Consider the following 19,589-nt stretch of genomic DNA (forward strand, 5'->3'; position numbering starts at 1 on the left):
GAATTGAAGCCCAGAATCCCCAAACTCATGAGGCTAGCAACTAGGCACGAGCAAGTGGTTAGAGCAATTTGTAGGTGTAAAGTTCAAAATCTCATTAATCATTATGTCATGTGCATAGCAAAAAATTACAAGAACAAAAGAAAGAAAATATAAGGAAGATTACAAAATGATAAATGGTATCAAATTTCAATGATTGTTTTTATATATAATTAAACGGATTTGAAACAAAAAGTCTGGCAGTAACTACTAACTCACCAACAAAATTCCGTTCATGCTTACTCACTATCTAATGGTGTATTGTAAAAAGAAAAACACAAAGGAAAGTCCTAACGCTAAGAAGAGATCTCCATTTCTTCCATTACTTAGCTTTTGGGAAAAATAAATGAACAAATGGTATGCCTCTTAGTCTTTTCAAGGTCAAACTCAACAGATTTAATCCTATCCACGGAATTTTTAAGCTTGTGCTCCTTCTCCAAAGGTATGCCTGCAGGTTTGTGGCTAAGTTCCCCAAACGTTTTTTCTAGTCTCTCAAGACGTTGCATACATTGAAGAATATGATCCCTTTCAGAAAGTGTTTCACCAGCTGCTGTAAGGTTATTGTTGTTGTGTTCCATGGCAACAGATGGGTAAATATTGTTGTGTTCTCCAAAATTCTAATCTTAAACTGCGGAAGAACAATACTAATCTTTCCATAAAATATATCACCACTCTTGAGACACATAATAAATTTGTTTTCTCCACATTTTCCTAAACGAAGCTGAACCAATTGCTGACTGCAGTCCCTGTAAGAAAAAATGAGAATTTGTGTAAACCTGGAAGTTAAGGAAAATACTAATATGCTTACTAGTAATACCAGTTAAACTCAACTTCAACAATTAGCTATGGTGAGTTTCCAACTTCCAGATTCAAAAGATATCAAGGCTTATGCACAACTTAAGTTCCACATAGAATATATAAAAGGAACACACAAATGCTTCTATAACTTCATTCACTCTAACAGTACCTGTGGAATTTTCCACACAAGCAATATTCCCTGTATCATTGTTATGCGATGATTGTTCCCCGAGTGATGTGAAATTCATCACTTTCAAACACTTTCTTGGTTGCAGGAGCACTATTATCACAACTATAGTAGTTATCTGATACTCTGACCTGCACAAGAGTTAACCTTTTGAATGATTAAAGGCTCAAGAGACACACATAACATGAAAACAGTGTGAAATAACAAAAACAATGGTTATAAAAATGAATTATATCTGAGGTTTAGGAACTAACTTCTTCATGAACTGGGGCTAAACGAGGAAAAGTGAATCTACTTTGTCAAATTGAAGAAAAAGAATCATCAAGATCTGACCCAGATTCTGCTGTTGACGTATCACTGCATTGTCCCTGGGAGATGAGAAAAGGATATAATTGTAGCTGTAAATAATATATACATCAATTGTTTGTGAAATCATACTTTTCAAATTCAAGAAGATTGAGACTTGCTATCCATAAAGAGTCTAAATTCTCTTGTTCATTGGACATTCGGGCGATTTGTCTCTCAAAAGTTGCCTCCACACTATGAACCATTTAAAATCAGAACACTTATTAGTGTCCCAATATTTCCAAAATGCTGACAAAAGGAACCCAGAAACAATAGATAGCAAAGCAACATTACCTTCATGATATCAGGATCATTCCATGGACCTTTGCTAGACCTAAGACATCCACCTTGTCCAGGACATGTACATGTTCCACCCAAAAAGTCTGGCAACTGACTGTATAGATGTATTTACAAACAACAAATTAAACAGCAAGTTGTATAGAAATTATAAGGCAGTATGAGGAATTGAAAGCATAGATTCATACCTAGAGTCAATGATATCCAGTAATTTACATAAAGATTAGGTTCAAGAACCTGGAAATTTAGGAAAGTATGTAATATCAGCAGGACTTCAGGAAAAGGCATATGAAATGCTACCAGCCAAAAGTTATACCATTTACCTGTATCTTTGCAATAGTTTTGGCATCAAGAAACTTCTGTGCAGCAGGCCAAAGCATCCTCTTAAAGCCAGGACCAGCATTGGTGATATACATTCAATGTAAAGTCTGCAAATATATGTTGATGATGTTTATACTCATAGGTAGATGTAACATCTCATTTTTTTTTCATAAATAAATTTAAAAAGTTTTTTAATAAAAATAATAAAAATAAATAAATAGAGTAAATAATAGGTCGTAAATGCCCCTAGTTATAAATAGCAACATGCTAGGTTTTTCAGACTGACTCCTCAGCCTCCTCTGTCTCTCATTTTCGTTTTTCCCCTTCTTCTCTCAAAACCCTTTCTTTTTCCCGCAGCTCACTAAACCTCAGAAAAACAATGATCTCGGACTCATTCACCGTTGGATCGTCGTGAAATTTAAACACCAGGTTTACAATCCAATTCCGAGCATTCTCGCCGTTGGGAATGTCAAAATCATGTCTGTGCTTATAGGAAAACTCTTCGCATTGTAGCCTTTTAATTTCCTGCAAAAACCCAAAACTGTCTCGGTAAAACTATGATCCCGGTTTCGTTAACTGTTAGATTTTCATGAAATTTGGATATGTTGTTAGAAATTCAATTTCACACAATTTCACCGTTGGGATTTGCAAGATAATATTCGTGGAGGGAGAAAAAGAATTGCATGAAGACAATATAAGTGAAGGTTTCAATCTATTCTCCGTCTCTCTGACGTTTGGGAATTTTATCGGAGCAGTTGGAGGAATAACTGAAGGAATCCCACGGAATCGCTAGAGATGTTGAGAACATAGGTAGAGATCATTAGAGATATCAATTGGAATGAGTTTTGGGGTGTTTTTCCAATTTTTATTTTATCCTTATAATTATTACAGTGAATTATATATGTTTGACAGACCAATTGTTGTGAAATTGATATGCTATTGTGTTGAGCGTGAACCCTATAAATCAAACATTTTTCTAATTAATATGAATTGATGAAATAAAGTAAGGAAAAATTTAGAGAGAGATATTGATTTTGTATTTTCTCTTTTTCTTATTTTTTTTAGGTTTTTATATATAATTTAAAAAATTAATGTCATAATTGAAATTGACCAAAATGTTCATATAATTATTTAGAATTTGTGCATTGAAAGCTTACTTTGATATTTGTGATTCAATATGATGTATGCTAGCTTATATATAGAGAGGTAGTTATTTATATTAATAATTTACGTAAATAATATTGTAGAGTGTTATAGTATGATTCCAAAAATTATTAAGTGTTGGAGTTTGAGAATATTATGGTTAAATTTGATGAACATGTGTGTGTTGTACCTTATGAATATCATTAGGAATGTTATGAGATGGTTGATGTGATGTTATGGGATGTTAAAGTATGGACATGATATTCAATTGTGAATAAGTGGATGTGTTTAACACTTGATGTTACATTTATTATATTGTGAGCTATGAATTATACAATATCCGACCAGTGTTTATGCACAGTGTTAAAGAGAAAGTGTAAGTTCCTAGTTAGGAACCAATGTTAAATTGTAGCGCAATTGTGTTAAACATGTTTGAAACATGAGTGTGAGGTCGTGGTATTGTATAATTCATGAGTAGTGTTTATAAATGAAATATGTGATGAATTATGGAATAATATGTTGCCTTGAGATTATAATATTGTTATTGAGATTGAGTAAAAGTGTAAAGTAGAACATGTGTTGAATTGTGAGATACGTGAAAACATGTGATGGTGGATTGTGACATTATGAGATGTGAAATTGTGAATGAGTTTTGGTTGTAAATAAGTGTGTGATTAACTCTTGATGTGAAATTACTTGTGTTGTAAGCTATGAATTGTACAATAACCTGACCAGTGTTATCTTGAGAAAAGTGTAAATGCGCAGTGTTAAAGAGAAAGTGTAGGTTTCCTATTTAGGAACCAGTGTAAAATTGTAGCACAATATGTTGTACGTGTTTAACACACGAGTGTGAGGTCATGGGTATTATATAATTCACGAGCAGTGTCTGAGTGCTAAAATGATTTTAGGGGTTGAACCTGAATTAGGAGGGAGAGGCCCTGACGGACTCTTCGGAGTATAGGCCTTGGGGGTCACCGGGTTTGAGTGCTCCTTTAAGCCTATGTTGATCTCATATGGTTGGAGCATTCTCGCAAAACATCGTGACCCTGACCGGTCTCCCTATGATCTTACTTAGTGAGAGTGACCTGACAAACCCATTGTGTGGTGTGTCTTGTTATGTACTCCTAAGCGCCCCAGGGTGGTTTTTCACTGACATGGTACCACATTGCATATAGGCTTGAGTCTTAGCATAACTGTCTCATGCGCTTGCTAATTGTTTATTATGAAATTGATGTGTTATTATGTCTTGATCAGAGCGTGTGATTCTTGTGTAATGTGATGGATGATTGAAAAGTGTGATTGATAGATGAAAAGTGAATTGTGAACGACAAAGTGGTGGAATTACGTGAATTACGTGTAACTATGTTTTATTTGGTTTATATGATATGTATATCTAGTTGCCTTGTTTCTCTATTAGTTATGAATGTGATAACTTACTCCCCGTGTGTTGTTTGTGTTTGGATCCTGTGATGATTTTGAACTTTGTGTTCGGGGGAGCAGATGACTAGGTGAATTGCTTTAAGGAACCATGTGCTGAAGGACGTCGGGACACAACACTCTGATAGGATGTGGCATTGGGGTATAAGGTTTTATAGACGACCTTGTTTAAGCCGAAGTGAATTTATTATTTATTTAGAAAAGTTTTATGATGATGTTTGAAAGGTGAATGTGAGTCTGCTACCCTTTTGAAAGGCTTGTATTTAAATATGTTTTAAAAACTTGAATTAAATTTAATTATTTTTTAATTATTTCTTTTATTATTAGTACATATATGTGTGAGATAGAGGGTGTCACAGTAGACGCTGCGAAAATAAGTTATTTTGGGAAAAGACAGTATAAAAACCTCATGATAGTATTTGTTATCTATTTTTGTGATGGCAGCCAGTAGACTTGCAGCAGTAGGATAGAAATTTTTCATTCCCTGTCATTACGTAGATCATCAAGTTAAAATTCAGCAGGACAATGTATTTGGAACAAGGAAGTTCTTGAAATTGAGAAATAGTTGATTATGATAAGAACACCCTTAATCACTAAAAGTGGATAGCATATGTACATAAATAATCAACAATCACACACAAGTACAAACTATAATAAGTCTATAAGGCATACACCATAACCATATTTTATTAATGAGACAAATAATACAGAAAAAACCGAGCAATACAACTTACCAAGCCCTGTACATTCAGTATTGTCGTGGTTGAAGAAATTTGTCTCTTCGCTGCAATGGAACATGCTGGAAATTTCTCCTCCAGAGCCTTCTCGAACTCTTGAACATGGTATTTCAAATACCCATCTATTGTGGTTATACGCATCAAGCGGCTTGGATGAGCTTTCCCAAGCCTTTCAATGTAAACTGGCCTACCTTCCTTGTCAACTCCATGATACCCTTGAGGGTAATGCTGCAACACTTCTTCCTGCTCTTCAAATTCAAAATCCTTCAAATCAAATTTCACTACAGAATTAGACTTGATCAATTAAATCATGCATGTATCAAGTGCATCCTAGCATAGAACACATGCTCTTATTCCGAAATGTACAAACATCAAACAATTGTACTAATCTGCTTAAAGTAAAAAGGACAAAATAAAATCATTTAAATTTTGAATTCAAATGAAGTGCTCTATGGTAAATATTGGATCCCCTTTCAGACTTGGTTTATGAACATAACTTGGATTTAAAGATGCACATAATCAGGTTTGGTTTATGAACATGAGTTATATTTGGACCCCCTTTCATACTTTCACGATCATCTAAGTTTGTGCTCTTGCGTTATCTAAACCAAACCTGAGAAGTCAAACTCTTCAGATAATGTGCCAATATGTGATGTGATCAGATTATAATTTAAGTTAATCAAAATTTCTATCATTAACTCCCTTCTTTAACATTGAAAAAGTTGCTATGGTGTAAAAAAAATAAAAATTAATCAAAACCTCTTTCTCTTTATTAAAGTTATTTAACAAAAAAGCTGAAAATAATAAAAACGTCAATTTTAGGGTGAAATAATTATTAGTGGTTGATGCTGACAATAGATGTGTGGAGTGGACCAATATATATAGTAACCGCTAGCCAATAAATACTTAACCGACACCGACAAACGAAATAAAACAAAGAGCACCGCACCAATTCGCCGCACTCTTAAACCATTGAAGTTTTCAAAGTTGCTGAATTCATGAATCGATTTTGCTAAATGCTAATCTGTATCTTTCTATAGTACCATTAATTATTACTAGGAAATTAAAAGTTAAATAAATGATAAAAAATATAACCCCTATATATTACTACTTATATAGATTTCCATAAAAACCTTTTGTCCATTAATTCCTGAAAAAATACTATTAAAACTATTAAATCTCTATTTTGTAAATAAAAAATAGTATTGAATTTGAAGCCAAATATATAAAATTATTTATAAAATTAGTATTCACGGCAAAATTCTTTCGTATTAACACAACAACGTGCCTAAGACTCAAAATCCAAAATTCCTTAGAGTGTATTTGGATGGAGGAATTTAAGATTTTGAGAAATTTTAAATTCTAAAAATTTTAAATATTTAAATTGAAATTTTTTTATTTTTAAAATTTTGTGTTTGGATAAAAAGATTAAAATTATGAGGGTAAAAAAAATGAATGAAAAAAAGAAAAGATTGATGTGCTAGTTATACGTGTTCCTCTACGCTCAGACCCGATACATGTTCCACGATCTCATACGGCGGTGTGTTTCTTGAAGAAGATAATAAGAAGAGAATTTTCTCACTTTTTAGAAGGAAATTGAAATGTCAGATTTTTAGTTGTTTAAAATCCTGTTTTAAAATTCCAAAATTTTAAATTCTTCACAAAAAAAACATCCAAACAATGAATTTTAAATTACAGAAATTCAAATTCTCTGATAAATTACTTTCCTTAGTTAAAATTCTCTATCTAAACATACTCTATGTGTTTGGATGAGGAATTTAAAGATTTCTAGGAAATTCAAATTCACAGCATTTTGATTGCCTTGATTTAAATTCCTTTCATTTTGTAAATATTTTGTTTGGATGAGGCAATTCAATTTCTTGTATTTTAATTTCCTTGTTTGGATAAAGTAATTCAATTTCAATGAAATTCAAATTTTCATTTTTAAATATTTATTTAAAAATTAAAATTTTAATATTGAATGAAAATAAACATGAGTCATTTTTTAAATAGTTAAATATTCAAAATAAATTTAATGTTATAAAATATATAATAATAAAATTTTTAAAATATTTAATAATTAAATAATCAAAATAATTTTAATGCTAAACAATTTTGAATCTTATACAATATTCTTGTAGTAACACAAAAAAACTTGGATTAAACAATACTGCAAAATTAAAAGATGAATGATATGTAATTCTTTATTCTTGTTTAAAAAATTAATTACCTAGTCTTGCAATAATTTTAAAAAACATATTAAAATTAAATAATTATGTAATTTAAGGACAATTATCTCGTACAAACTTCAAATGATATTAATTTTATTGTTCGTACGGGAAGAAAATTCAAATTGTTAATAACGCATCGAATTGTTAATAACGCACCAACGCATAAACACGAATCAACACAAGCATTACAAGGTCCTAATTAATCAAGTTCCAAACAAAGATCTTAAACAAGAATTACAAGGTCCAAATTAAAAAAAAAACAATGTTCTTCATTCCATAATCTTCATTCATCATCAAGTGTAAAAGGTCGAGGAACCTGAATAATTAACATCTAATGCTGCCATTTAGGGGAGAAGAAACAAGATAATATAAGTCACAAGAGGAAAGATAAATAACTATAGTAAAAATATGAGTTCAATTAGGCATAAAAAAGACACAAATTTATAATTTGAAAATTGAAATTGGAAATGTAGACAAAAGGTTACTCACCACTATAGCTAACTGCTTTGGATCGTCAGCTAACCATTTAATAGCTTTAGCCCATTTGTTGTCTATTAAGATCTGGTATCAAAGCTGCCTCACATAATACTTCTTGAATATCTTCATCATCAACTTTACCATCCATTTTTTCTACCATTCGGTTAAAAGAGTTCGTCATTTTATCCAAAGAAGCTGTCATTTTCCTTCTTTTTCTTCCATCTTTCTCTTGTGAGGATGTGTGCCAGAAGAAGTCGAACCTTATCTTTTTTCTTTTGTATTAGAGCTTGGTTCTTCTAAATCTATGGGCAGTAGCACCTAACCCCATGAATTCCACTTCATTTGTTTCTCTACTCATCGCTTCATCAGCATCCATAGCAGTTTCAGCTTCATGACCGGTGGATCTATCTTTAGCACACAAATCCACTATATCATCCCAATTTTGAAGCACCTTGAATCGAAACGGTTTAGCCGATTTATGCGACTGAACAAAAAATAAAAAGTCAAATCCAATCTACTTTGAATAACAAATAGCAACATATTAAAGAATACTTACAGTGCAATATTCATTCCAAGCATTTTCATTCTCAAGTGATCATGTGCTTAGTGCCATCCCAATCAAATCCACTTTGGCCAAGGATGCCACTTACAATACCATACCACGATCTCCATAATTTGATACGGTTTTTGACATTATCTGATGTGACATTAACATTGAAGCTTGTAGACAACATTGTGGCTGCAGCATTCAATGCTGACCTCTTCCAACCTCCATTACCCTTGTTGCCCAAATTCCTTTGATCTCTAAGTACATCAGCCAATACACGTTCCATTTCCAAATTTCATGTAAAATAACTTCTTGTTTCCTCATTATTTTTTCCTAAAACTTTTCTTTTGTCCGTCATTTTTTCATTAGATGACTCCATTGAAGTTAATGTCACTTGTTCAACCTGCACATAACAAATATTAGATATGACCTACTTTATTCATTTGACTAGTCCACTGCACAATCATAGAAAATATTTCAAGCAAAGTTTTTATGCAATAACAAAGTACATAAAAGTCTATCTTCGATAGAAAAGTACAATAGTAAGAAAGCACACAAAGTTTGTCAGCAATAGCAAATTACATTTAAAAAAGAACTATCCCTAAGTAAAGTTTCTCCTAACTTGATAGTTAGCAAACATGTTCATAGCTAATGTATCTCGAAATCTTATCCATTCCTCGGTAGCTTGAATAGTTGTGATATCATCTATGACATTATTTTGAACTTCTTCCCTTGATTGATGGACTAACTCTTCATCAACAACAGATAAAAATTCTAAGTCTTGAACTTCTAAAAGTTGATCAGTTTGTTGTTCGTCTCTTATGAAATTGTGTAACACAAAACAAGCATTGATAATTCTTATTTGTGTCTTTATATCAAAAAATGAAGGAGTTCTTAATATACTCCATCTTTTTTTCAAGATCCCAAATGACCTTTCTATTGCATTTCGGGCACTTGCATGACGAAGATTAAATAACTCCTTGTAACTTTGAGGGGTGTTTCCAATCCACTCATTGAGATGATATCTAGTCCCTCGATATGGTGCTAAAAATCCTGGACCATTGGTATATCCCGCATCCACAAGAAAATACTTACCTACAATGTTTAAAATAACAAACATAGACTTAAACTAGACCAAAAAAAAAAAACGAAAAAAATTATTTCTAAGAAATATTACCAGTTGGAATTTCAAGTTTGTTTTGACGACGTAATGCATCTCGTAATACTCGAGAATCTCCTACAGACCCTTCCCACCCAGGTAACACATAAATAAACCTTAAATCTGGACCACAAGCAACTAACACATTTGTAGAGATTCTATTACGATATCTAGGTCTCTCATCAGGAGAAACTGTAACCGGAATATGAGTCTCATCAAGTGCTCCAATACATCTCTACAAACAAGACAATTTTTTTAGATTCTAAGAAAATTTTATAATTAACTAATTTCTCCTAACAATTGATAAACTTACCTCAAACCATCTCCACTTGTTTGCTTCCGCACCTTCTAAAGTACAGGGTTGAAAATTCAAATAGTCTTTGCTCACTTTCATTACCGCTCTTAAGACATCATTGAATTGCCTACTTATGGTTTCTTTAGATCTACAATAACTAAATTGCACTACCCTATATTTTAGGTTGTGAGCAAGGATATGTAAAAACATTGCTACTGCTTCAGTTGTTGGAACATTTCTTGTTCTTAATAATCCACCCTTTTCTTGTAAAATTCTACAAAGGTTAAAAAATGCATTTTTACTAAGCCTCAATTGTTCAATGCAATCTTTATTTGTTCCTCTATAAAGACGATTGAGGAAGCTGTGACGTTCTAGTTCCCAATTACGGGTTGGTTCCTTAACAAAATAGTTATTATGATACCATGTCACTACACCAATGACCATATGAACAACACAAGCAACAACTAATAAGATTATCTTCTTATACTCTTCTCTTTTACGTTTTCTTGAAGTCATTGTAGTGTCAACTATGCTATGATCCATTTCTTCTCAATCCAAACTGCATGATAATGATATAAGATAATATGTGCATATATTATTTGGAGATTTAAAACAAATATCTAGGTAAAAGATGTAAAACAATGGTACTAGTGCAATACAAAGATGATCAACTAAAAACAATGATACTATTAAATCATGTCTTGTTCTTTTCTCTCCCTGTATATATATTGATATTAGACCAGACCAAGTTAACGCTTGTACCAAAAAGCTATTTTGGGCCTACAAATACAAATGTGTAACTTGATCACAAAACAATGACAACATGGGTAACATTTGACTAGGTTCAACCTTACTCCAAAGCTGAAGGGCATAACAACAACCAATCCATTATTATTAATTTTATATAGATTAATCTATTTAGGAGCAATATACTATATTTCATATTCTATTATTAACTAATAGTGTGGCTGTATATATAAAACTCTATCTTATATTATCTTTAATTAGTGTAGGAGAAATATATGCAACATATGATTCTTGTTATACTTTTGGTATTTAGTATAAATATCTTTTGGTAAAATATACTGCAAAGTAGTTCCTAGTTCCTAGTATTAGTAGAGTAATGGATATATACATGAATATAAAGAATAAAAAGTGCTCTTGTATGATTTTTAATAAAATATTTTTTTTATTTCTTAAACAATAACCTTAAAACAAAAGGCACTTATTAAAAAGCCCTTATTGCATCCTAAGAGAGATTACATAAGTATTACATCCTAAGTCCTAACCCGCTACCTTAGCAACCAATAAATCCTCCAACATGTATTGCTTATCATTGCCATCATGGTATAGCTGCCAACAAAAAGCAATACCAACCTATCCCATCAATGCCATCAGGTTATTGCTTATCAATTAGCATACTTCCATGAACATTTCTTTTGTCATATTGATTTGTCCAGTGATCCATTTCCACACAACCAATGTAATATGCTTAAAATAAGAATTTAACCCAAATATAATAATATTTTACTTTTTAAAACATTTCTCAATATATCAATGAGTATTAAAAATATTGAAAGATAGCTGTAAAAAATGGAAAGATGATAATATATAGAGATGATATATAAATATGATGTCTATTTCTTTGTACTTTAATATGTTTATATTATTTAATCATAAATTTATTATTTTTTGGGATATGATATGCAAACCTAAGCAATAAGGAATATCTCCAATAAAACCTTAGCTTGGAACGTTCGTACCGGTAATTCAGTTTCTCAATGGCATAATAAGGATACACTTGAAGCTTCACATTGGCCTTTTAACAAAATTAACATCATATCTCCCCCGAAATCAGTATATACGATACCTCTTACCATGTACCAAAACCAACACCCCTTTTAAATATTCGCACAGAGGAAGAAAACTATGAATTTAAGACCAAGAAATTAATAATATTTTCTTTTTGTGCACAACTCAAGAAATTAACAAAATGAAAATAATGTAAATTGTTAATTACCAATTCTGCACAATGCTACAATTGTTATTGCTAATTCCCCTTTCTATTTTAGAAAACAATTTCCCAGCAAATAAGTAAGACCCTTTTTATCAAACACTTAGTCCTAATTCTTTTGGCCTCGATACTCTGCCTTTTTACCTACAAATAACACGGGAAAGCCTTATCTTTGACACTTAAAAGAAGGTCCTGCAACTACGTTGAGCTTTCTACATGTTAATGCACCCTTGATGAGATATACACAAGAATGAAGAATAAAAACAATGTAAAGAGGGTAAATAATCCCTTACAAAAGCCTAAAGAATAGATAAATATCATTCCACAATTTTTTTTGGCAAAATCCACAGTTTTTTAAATAAATTGTTTCCTTAACCTAGGTTCTAGATCCACCACTAGTTCAATTTGGTGTATTAGGCTAAGCAATTGTTCCAAGTGTGACCAGCTTACAAACTGTCTCATACCTCTGATAAATCCCTCCATATCATCTTCCCCTCATATATGTTATATGCTTAAAATGTATCAACTCCCAACCAACACCAATCATACTATTATGCAGACACTGCTTCAACAGAAAAAGCTCATGAATTTATTAATAATGGAAATCAATGAATTTGGTGCTTTGTATTGATTGATCTAGGATGTATGAATTTTTGTAAATTTATGATACTTATCTTTGATTCGTATGAATAAAAAAAAATTAACTGTTCAAACTTTGTTAGAAAATAATTATATAAATGAGAACCAACTAAATAATTAATACTTTTTTTAGCTCTAATATCATGTTAGTAAATTAAAAAGAGAAAAGAGTATGAGAGAAGATAATAAAAATAGAATTAATTGTGATGACTAACATCATTAGATCAAACATCTGCTTGTTGACTTGTATATAATATGAGAAGTAACTAATTAGTAACTAGTTCTTAATTCTTTAAGTCTTAACCAATTACATATTTCTTTAGTATATGTAATTTTACTATTTACTTATACAAATAAAATATATTTACTTACCTTTATTCATCTTCCACCTTTCCCTAGTGTTTTCTGTCCCGTCCTTGTTTATATAAATAAATGCTAGGACAGTATTTTGAGGACAAAACAACCTCATGGTTCATGAATGAGACCACAAAGGGTCAATGAGTCTTCTAAGGTTTGAACTCTGATCACAGACTTGCTGAAAAAAGTGCACGCAACACAGGGATACATACCATTTTCAAAATCATGTGCCTAAACTCATGAATGAGTTCACAAAAGGGTCAATGGTCTTCTAAGGTTTGAACTCTAAACACAGACTTGCTGAAAAATATATATGTACACAACAAAGGTATAACATTTTCAAAATCATGTGCCTTAAGAAGAGGGTAAACTTGTTCATACTTACTTCAAGGAGGTGTTGTTAACTACCCAACCAGCCACTACTTTGATCAGTGACCAAGTTTTACCAAGTGGGCAGCTCCTAATGAATTGAAGGCATGACATGGAAAGCCTTGGTTCACAAAAGGTTGCAGTAGAACCTAGTCACCATGCACTCATGAAGTTACTCAAAAGAGTGAGTGTGCTTGTTATAAATTGCAACCTAATCACTTGTAACTCTCCAAGGTCCACTATCTAGTGCTCTATCTTTGTGTATATTCCCTGTGGTCCCCTTTTACTCATTTCCAAACTTTAGCCTTTACATCGTCAAGTTTTTCATTTTCAATTAATCCTCATATCATTTTTGAGTTTGTTCTCTCAAGGTAATCTTCTTTGGTGTGGTTCTTCTTGGTCACACTGCTGTGATAGCTGTTTCTAGTTAGTTACCTGTGAAACTTGTTTGTGTCAGTCCATCTTGGCTTTTGTGTTGTGTTGTCTTGTCTCTCAAATTGCATATGCCTTTGATTGAGACTGGAAAGTGTTTCAGAATTTGCATTATGTTTTTTCTTTATTCTATTTCAGTGAGAACTTTTGGAGTGAACTAATATAAAATGATGTGAAAATGGTATTTTGTCACTTAAAGTGTGCATATTCTGTGATGGATTTTGGGAATTAGAAGACTCAGTTGAACTGCCTTTAAACCAATTGTAAAATTGAAAGTTGTTAGTTACTATGTTATCAAGAAGTGCCAAAACAAAAATGCAGGTTTGGATAAGAAAAGGTTATTGGATTTCACAATCTATAGGAAGACTTCCACCAAAACTTTTCCTATTAAGCTTTAGGTGGAGTCACATGTGCAGTTGTACAAGTTTGAGAATCCAATACAACGTGAAGGTTTGTGATTCATACAGCTTTGCACTATTTCTAGAATGAGACCATTTGTGCAATAGAGAAAGAATTTCAAAAGTGAAGTAGATGTGACATAAGTATTAAACTTCTCAAATTTTTTTCATGTTAGTTTAACTTTCTTTGGGACTTTATCATTTTTTATCTATGATGCAGTTTAGCCCATGTCAGTCTCAGCTAGTGCAGTGCCACTGTTAGGGGATCGACTGTGTGAAAATGGATTTAAGTATTAAAATTCTCCCTGCCACCAATGATGTACATGGAGGAGTCATTGTGGACTTAAAAGAGCCTATGGACTCTGAAGATTTTGCTACTTTGCTTAGATCTTCACTTTTACATTGGAAGCAACAGGTAAACATTATGATCCAGAGCCTAAAATGGTACTTTTTGTTGCATTTACTCAATATTTCAAACCTTTATCTGAATGTGGCTATGTGTGTGTATAACCCTTTATCTGTATGAATGCCAGCATTTTTTTTCCTGCATAACATAATGTTCTTGCCTAAAATTTATTCAGTCATAAAATGAAAACCTCTGACCTCTAGTTAGCCTTTATTAACTTTAGTAAGCTTGCAGGGAAAAGATGGTGTTTGGATCAAGCTACCTATTGAGCTTGTTAATCTTGCTACATGGAGGAGTCATTGTGGACTTAAAAGAGCCTATGGACTCTGAAGATTTTGCTACTTTGCTTAGATCTTCACTTTTACATTGGAAGCAACAGGTAAACATTATGATCCAGAGCCTAAAATGGTACTTTTTGTTGCATTTACTCAATATTTCAAACCTTTATCTGAATGTGGCTATGTGTGTGTATAACCCTTTATCTGTATGAATGCCAGCATTTTTTTTCCTGCATAACATAATGTTCTTGCCTAAAATTTATTCAGTCATAAAATGAAAACCTCTGACCTCTAGTTAGCCTTTATTAACTTTAGTAAGCTTTGCAGGGAAAAGATGGTGTTTGGATCAAGCTACCTATTGAGCTTGTTAATCTTGCTGAAACTGCAGTTAAGGTAATTTTGCCATATTTTCTTTGGGAGTTCTTTTATAAATTGTTTTATGCATGGTTCCTCATCTTGCAAACCGCTTGTCAGGTCCAATACTAAGAAAAACTTGTGATAATAATGTGACAAACTCATATTAACCATATTTTAACTATGATCTCTATTCTCTAATTTTGAAATGCAATGGTAATGTTTGTCTAGTATCTGATAGACATCGCATGTTAGCCTGATAACCATATTATTCATATTCAAAGCATCTTGTGTCAAATCTTGTATGATTTTCAACAGAAAATCATACAGTTCAAGAAATTCAAATAGATTTGTTTCTCTATTTCTCTTTGATGCATATTCACAAATATATGGTGCTCACAATCTATCTCAACTCCAAATCCATTCAATTCACACCCACCAACATATCAAAATCACGGAAATAAAATAAATAAAATAGAAAATGAAACATAAATAAAAAAAATCAAGCAACCCTTATAACTACAAAAATGAAATCAAAATCAGACAAACATAAACTTGAAAAAAGAAAAAAAAAACAAAGATGAGTGAGGGAGAGAGGAACTTACCAGCGAGAGGAAGAAAAACCACGGAGAGGAAGTGGTAGCTTGTGACGCTACTGAGAGGGAAAGAGAGAGGGCTTGTGATGGTGCGTTGAGAGGGAGAGAGAGAGAGAGAGAGCTTGTGGTGTGCATGTGCGATGAGAGAGAGCTCGTGGTGTGTGGTGTGCTGAGAGAGGAATACGGGGAGGAATTTTAATTTCTTTGCTTTTTAATGAGAATTTCAAATTCTCTCAAATTAGTATATTAAAATACTTTGTAAAAATGATAGCATTTTAATTACTTTTAAAATACCCCATCCAAACATATTAGATTATTGAAAGGTAATTTAATATCTTTGTTGAAATACTTTATCTGGTTAAATTTCCCATCCAAATAGAGGGTTAATGTCAAACTATAAATATCTATATTTTTCTTATTGCAGCTATGAAAACTTTATTAAGTAATAGTATACTTACTGTTTTGTATTAATAAATTAACCAACCATTGATAAATTACCTGAAGGATAGCGTCAGTTTCATATCCTTTTCTCCAAATTAGCATCTCTTCCCACATCTGAATCGTCTTCTCAATGTCAGTCCCTCGCTTTAAGAAACCTACCATCGACCAAATTTCACATACAACAAAACAAAATTAAAAAAAAAATCAAAAGTTATTAGCATGAGTGATTTAAATTTGAGTTGGATCCCCACTTAAACATAAAATGATAACTAAAAATATCACACATGGGTGGGAGAGGAGGCATACACCTCCTTGATTATACCAAACAAAAAAAAAAGTGATGAGAAAACAAATTAAAATTAAAAGAAAAAGAGACAATAAAAATGCATGATAATCATCATGCCTGGGAGGAACTAAGCCCCTCTGAAGCAGTCTCTGATGCAATTCCTGCACTGCGAATTCCTCTTGAGCGTCTCTCACGTCCTCAATGGGAATCCTGAAGTCTATCTTCCTCTTCCCTCTCTTCTTGAGCGAGTGCGTGAATATAGAAGACACCCTTATGGCCATCTTTTTCAGGCTTCCAATTCTTGACCTTTTTCTCTCCTCTTCTGAATTCTCTACCATTTCACCCTCATCTTCCACCACCACGACTCCTTTCCCAAAAAAAAATCATAAATTTTAAAATTAATAAAAATAAAATAAAACAACTGTAATTGGAGTTGAGTCAAGTTGAACTAGACATGGCAATGGGGGGGGGGCGGGGACGGGTATTGTTTCCCTAATCCCCGATCCCGACCTGTCCCCATACCCGATACCCGACGGGTTTAAAAATTTTATCCCATCCCCGTACCCGTCGGGTATCGGGTATCCCCGACCCCGACCCGTACTCGATTACAATTAAAAAAAATTAAAAAAATTAAAAATTTGATTTTAAAAAAATAAATTGATTATTAAACATTTATTTTCAACTACTTATATATCATTAAATTTATTATAACATATGTGACTACAAAATTCGTTAAGAAATGAATATTAAATTATGTAAAAATTCTAAAATAAAATTAACTACTAATAAATAAAATAAAGACTAACACATTTGTCTAGCATGATTCCATAATTTTTTAAGGTAAATAAAATACGTCAAATATGAAACAACATAATTCAAATGTTCATTAGTTCAAATTACACCAAATTAGAAATAAATAGAAAATGAAAACAATGTCCATCATCAAAATAACCACCAACTTCACCAAACATGTCATTAACATTTCTTCTTCAGCGCTCAACCTGGTATTTATAAAATCAAACATCATATTTTAGATGTTTCAAATCTTAAAATCACACATCACATTAGTAAATAAGTATAGTTATTACTTTACCGATCAACAATAATGTCTACTAATCTTGCAAACATTGAGTAATGTTACTGACCAAAGATCCACCTATATTTTAAAAAATTTGAAAAATTAGATATGTATAATGATATTAAAAAAAATTAGAACCACTAAAAGTGAATATACCTTCATCATCGGATTCAATCTCATCAGTAAACGTTGATTCTTCAATTGATCTAGAACCTATAAATAATAATTATAAAATAATAAATAACAAGTTATAAGTTTTAAAAATATAAGCAATTCATAAAGTATCACATAAGCATTCAGAATTTTACCTGCATTCTCTGAATTCCATAACCAACTTTTAGAACACATCAAAGCTTCTAAAGTAGTATAATGAAGTCGGCTATGATGAGGAGTTAATATCTGACCTCCAATACTAAATGCCAATTCAGAAGCTACAGTGGAGATCGGAATAGCTAACACATCCCTTGCAATTGCTTGTAGTGTTGGATACTTTAACTCATTCAATTTCCACCACATTAAGATATCAAAATCTGAACTTCTTGGCAAAACTTCTTCCTCTAAGTAATGATCTAACTCTATTTTCATAGTTGAGGTTCTTGCCCTTTTCTTTCTTTCAATGTATCTATCATAATCACACAATTTACTCTTTCCATCACTAACCACATCTTGTGATTCAAAAGAACTAGTAGAATCTTGATGCTTTTTGGCTTGATATTCCGAAACCAAATCATAATACAAGTTTCGGATCCTATTAACTTGAGAAAAAAAATCAATGGGATAAATTGATTCAAAGTAAAACTCAAGCAACTCCATTTTGTATCTTGGATCTAAAACAGTAGCAACTCCCATGAGCACATGAATAACACTCCAATAAGAAACAAATTTTTGTAACATCTTTTCTGCCATATTTTGAATCACTTCATTAGGGGAATTGACCCATTTAGATAAAGCCATCTTGATCTCACAAATTTGAGGAAAATAAATGTTGGCAGTTGAATATTTTGTACCAGAAATCATTTATGTAATATCATTAAATATGGCCAACCTCTTACACACTTCCTTTGCAAATTCCCATTGTGAATCACTTGGAAAACAAGATTATTGAGTTTCACGCTGCTTTAATCGGGAAAACACATCCTTATATGATATTGCAACATCAAGCATCTTGTAAGTTGAATTCCATCTAGTTGGACAATCTAAACTCAACTTTTTGGTGCAAGGGATTCACAATTGTTTAGCAGTATCTTGAAATTTTTCTAGCCTTTTAGGTGTTGCAATCCAATATGCTACATTATCTCGAATTTTTTCCACTCCATCCTTCACAACTCCTAAACCATCTTTTACTATCAAATTTAAGATATGTGCACAACAACGCATGTGAAGAAACGCTCCTTCCTTAATTAAAGTGCCTAATTGCAACTTATTCTTAATTTTTTCAATCATGCAATCATTTGTACTACAATTATCCAAAGTGATAGTGGACAATTTTGTATCAATGTTCCAATCCAGCAAACACTCAACTAGTGCATTGCAAAGTCTTTCACTTGTGTGAGGTGAAGGAACATAAATGAACCTAGTATATCAACACAAAAATAGCTTAATTACACTATCACAGAAAAAGATCTAACACAATATATCAACACAAAAATATCTAACACAAAAAATTATAAAAAAAATATCCAACACAATATATTGGGAAGCTATAAAATTAAGGATGTTGCTAGTACCTCAAAATGCGACTTTGCAAAGTCCATGAGCTATCAATCTAATGAGTTGTGACAGCCATATACCCTTTCTTTTGGTTGCTTGCAGTCCACATATCTGATGTAATTGCCACCCTTCCTTCATTTGTATCCAACAGCTTCATAACAATTGATTTTTCAAAGTCACAAACATTAAATATCTCTTTCTTTATAGTGTTTCGTGAAGGA

At 32.2% G+C, this 19,589-nt stretch overlaps 2 protein-coding genes across 2 annotated transcripts; both read right to left on the reverse strand.

The window, feature by feature from the left end:
* Positions 1–218: 218 nt before the first annotated feature.
* On the reverse strand, positions 219–8,157 carry LOC106799788 (phosphatidylinositol/phosphatidylcholine transfer protein SFH13). The gene is given in 9 exon segments (XM_041017765.1): positions 219–782; positions 1,004–1,152; positions 1,276–1,760; positions 1,852–1,888; positions 1,891–1,900; positions 1,987–2,091; positions 4,971–5,048; positions 5,299–5,595; positions 8,122–8,157. Coding segments are annotated over 7 exon segments (762 nt in total). The 3' UTR covers positions 219–782; positions 1,004–1,152; positions 1,276–1,561.
* Positions 8,158–17,692: 9,535 nt separating this feature from the next.
* On the reverse strand, positions 17,693–18,612 carry LOC121175234 (zinc finger BED domain-containing protein DAYSLEEPER-like). Its single transcript, XM_041017766.1, has 3 exons — positions 17,967–18,612; positions 17,815–17,871; positions 17,693–17,736 (listed from the first exon to the last, which is right to left on the reverse strand). Exons 1-3 carry the CDS (start codon positions 18,610–18,612, stop codon positions 17,693–17,695), a joined length of 747 nt encoding a protein of 248 aa, XP_040873700.1.
* Positions 18,613–19,589: the final 977 nt, after the last annotated feature.

The sequence above is a fragment of the Glycine max genome, chromosome 8, assembly GCF_000004515.6.
Source record: "Glycine max cultivar Williams 82 chromosome 8, Glycine_max_v4.0, whole genome shotgun sequence".
Taxonomy (NCBI): Eukaryota; Viridiplantae; Streptophyta; class Magnoliopsida; order Fabales; family Fabaceae; genus Glycine; species Glycine max.